Raw genomic sequence first — 2,602 nt, forward strand, 5'->3', positions numbered from 1 at the left:
GTAGGCTTTCTCTCCTGTGTCCTCAGTGTGTGACCATCTGTGTGTACTAGAGACAATGTAGGCTTTCTCTCCTGTGTCCTCAGTGTGTGACAGCCTGCATGTACTAGAGACAGCATAGGCTTTCTCTCCTGTGTCCTCAGTGTGTGACCATCTGCGTGTACTAGAGACAGCGTAGGCTTTCTCTTCTGTGGTCCTAACCCTCATCTGAGTCTTCCTCACTGAATGAGCAGTGAACATCTGCATTTCTCTGCACTCTGAGGCATTCTCGTCTAATCTTTGTTAAAAGTCATACTCTTCCAAATTCTTCCAGCCACCCCCATTTTCCTATTTCCTATTTTAACTATTTGCTACAGAATCACCTCACTTCCCAATACCATGTTCTGGTCATATAACACATAGTTTTCTATGACTGCTATCACAGATATTACAAAAACTACCCTATTTCATAATTCCTAACTACAACTTTATTTCCTGCCTTTCTCAAGGGAGGCATCTCTGATGTCTCTGGAAGGCTCGCCATCTGGGCACCTTAGTGACATTGAGACACTTGCTGTGTAAGATAGTGTTCACAGGCTCTAGAGATTCAGATATGGACGTAGGGAAGCAGGGAATTATTCAGCCTTACACATTTGGAAGCTTTATCTGATTGCCCAAATTTTAAATCTGGTTGTTAGGGTGACTTAATGGAAGTGGAACAAAATGCATCTTTCAGTATAACTGGCACCGTGTTCTCAGGTGCTGGATGACTCCACAATACTATAACCTCATGCCTACTGCTGATCTTGTCCACCCCTAACGCTTTCGTTCAGATGAAGCATCATGGTTGTCCTCGGGAGAAAGGATGAAGTGTCATTTGTCTGCAGAGGGGATCGTGCATTCAAGGATGTCTGTTCAAATGGGGAGGTAATATCCCCTCGACATGCTGAATGTTTTGGTTCATACTGATGAGCTCCTCTGACTTCAGCACAAAATGTTTAGTCCCTCAGTTACGATGGTAACTTAATTCTAATGATGGTAATTTAGCTTATAATACAAACTTTTCAGAATATGTAGGCAGTAAGGGTTCAGTAGCATTAGAGCTTCCTCAGTATAAAGTAAAAGATTCTGTTGTCTTTACTACACCCCACTTTTAATGCCTACAGCCATTGAAGTCTCGTACAGTTAGTTGCCGTATTGATGACTGAGGTTTTGCTTGGTAGGACTGCCTGCCAGCAGATCATGGCAGGCACCTTCTAGTCTCATAGTCAAAATAGAAAGGAAGAAAACATGTTTCTCAGACATACTCAAATGGGTAAGGCAGCAGATGTTTCTCTTTTTCTTCTTTCGTTACCAGGTCTGTATCTCTGGGAACACATTTTTGAAGGCACTCTTGATCCCGCTGATGTGACTGCTCAATGGAGGGAAGGACAGTCAGTTGTAGGAAGAACACATTACAGGTACCAATCAGACAACATAACCCTGGGTTGCTGTGTGATGTTTTATGTAACTACTGGAAGAAAATACACATTTATATGTCATTTCCATTTCAACTTGGGGAAAAATACAGAAATAAATCTTGTGAATATGTGTTCTTAGTTCAAGCTTCATTAAACATTTTTATATTAAATTTGACATTACAAAATAATTTTGGAGGGAGGAAATGTACCTCGTGGTGCAGTGGTAGAGAACTTGCCTGCCGTGTGCAAGGCCCTGGGTTTTGTCCCCAATACTGAGAAAAAATAAGTGTTGGGGAGTCTTATTTCTGTTTTGTTTTAAGCTGATGATTTAGAAAGCTTCGTGATAAATGAATACTTAACGTTCTGTGCCTTGGAGGACTAATATGTAAACAAGTATTGCTTTCATTATTTTCATTATTAGCTATGTTAGCCTTGTAATATCCAGATAAAATCCAACTTTGATTTGTTAAAGCATCTTATGTCATATCTACTATGATTTATTTAATGATACAGATTCCCAGTTTTTACAAAATTCAGAACTGTTTCTGGTTTGATTTTTAGATTCTGTAAAAGTAATTCATTAGAAGTTTTACTTTAATTTACCTATCACTATATAATTTTTTTATTGTTGAACAGAATTAACATGACTTTAATTACAAAAATCGTAATTTTGTCATGAAAGTACTATTTTCATTTTTATTTTTACTGAAATAAACATGATTTTTTTTTACATGTTTACTTCCTGTGACAATTGTATATTAGGCAGATGTCAATAAGAGAGTCTGGTTTTTATTACAAAGCCATTATTTTTCCACAACCTTGGGCGTTCTTTGTTAGGAGCTATAGACGCTGTTTGTTTTTAATTAAATATTTTATTTAATGATAGTACATGAATACAATGTGTTTGGGTCCAGTTCAACCTGCATTTCCTACCCTCCAGTTCCTTCTCCATACAACTCCATCAGTTTCCCTCCTGACTTCATGTTCACATGCCTGCACATGTATACTCTCAATGTCTGTCTTTGTGTGTCTCTGTCTGTCTCTATCTCTCATTCTCTTGCTCGCTCTCTCTAATACCCACCAAGTCCACTTATTGATGCCCATATATGAGATCATGTCCTGGAGCATGGGTAGCTTCTCAGGGCCCAAATCCCTGAAGAAAAATG

General features: G+C 38.7%; 1 protein-coding gene across 2 annotated transcripts in view; it reads left to right on the forward strand.

Moving 5' to 3' along the window:
- Rxylt1 (ribitol xylosyltransferase 1) overlaps window positions 1-2,602 on the forward strand; it is a 35,868-nt gene that overhangs the window by 4,424 nt on the left and 28,842 nt on the right. The window contains exon 3 of one of the 2 annotated variants that reach the window (XM_005371779.3): window positions 1,334-1,436. The exons of the other annotated variant lie outside the window; for it this stretch is intronic. Within the exon in view, the coding sequence (XP_005371836.1) occupies window positions 1,334-1,436 (103 nt within the window). The remainder of the gene's footprint in view (window positions 1-1,333; window positions 1,437-2,602) is intronic. 2 annotated transcript variants of the gene reach the window in all.

This window comes from Microtus ochrogaster, unplaced genomic scaffold (genome assembly GCF_000317375.1).
Source record: "Microtus ochrogaster isolate Prairie Vole_2 unplaced genomic scaffold, MicOch1.0 UNK127, whole genome shotgun sequence".
NCBI classification, from domain to species: domain Eukaryota; kingdom Metazoa; phylum Chordata; class Mammalia; order Rodentia; family Cricetidae; genus Microtus; species Microtus ochrogaster.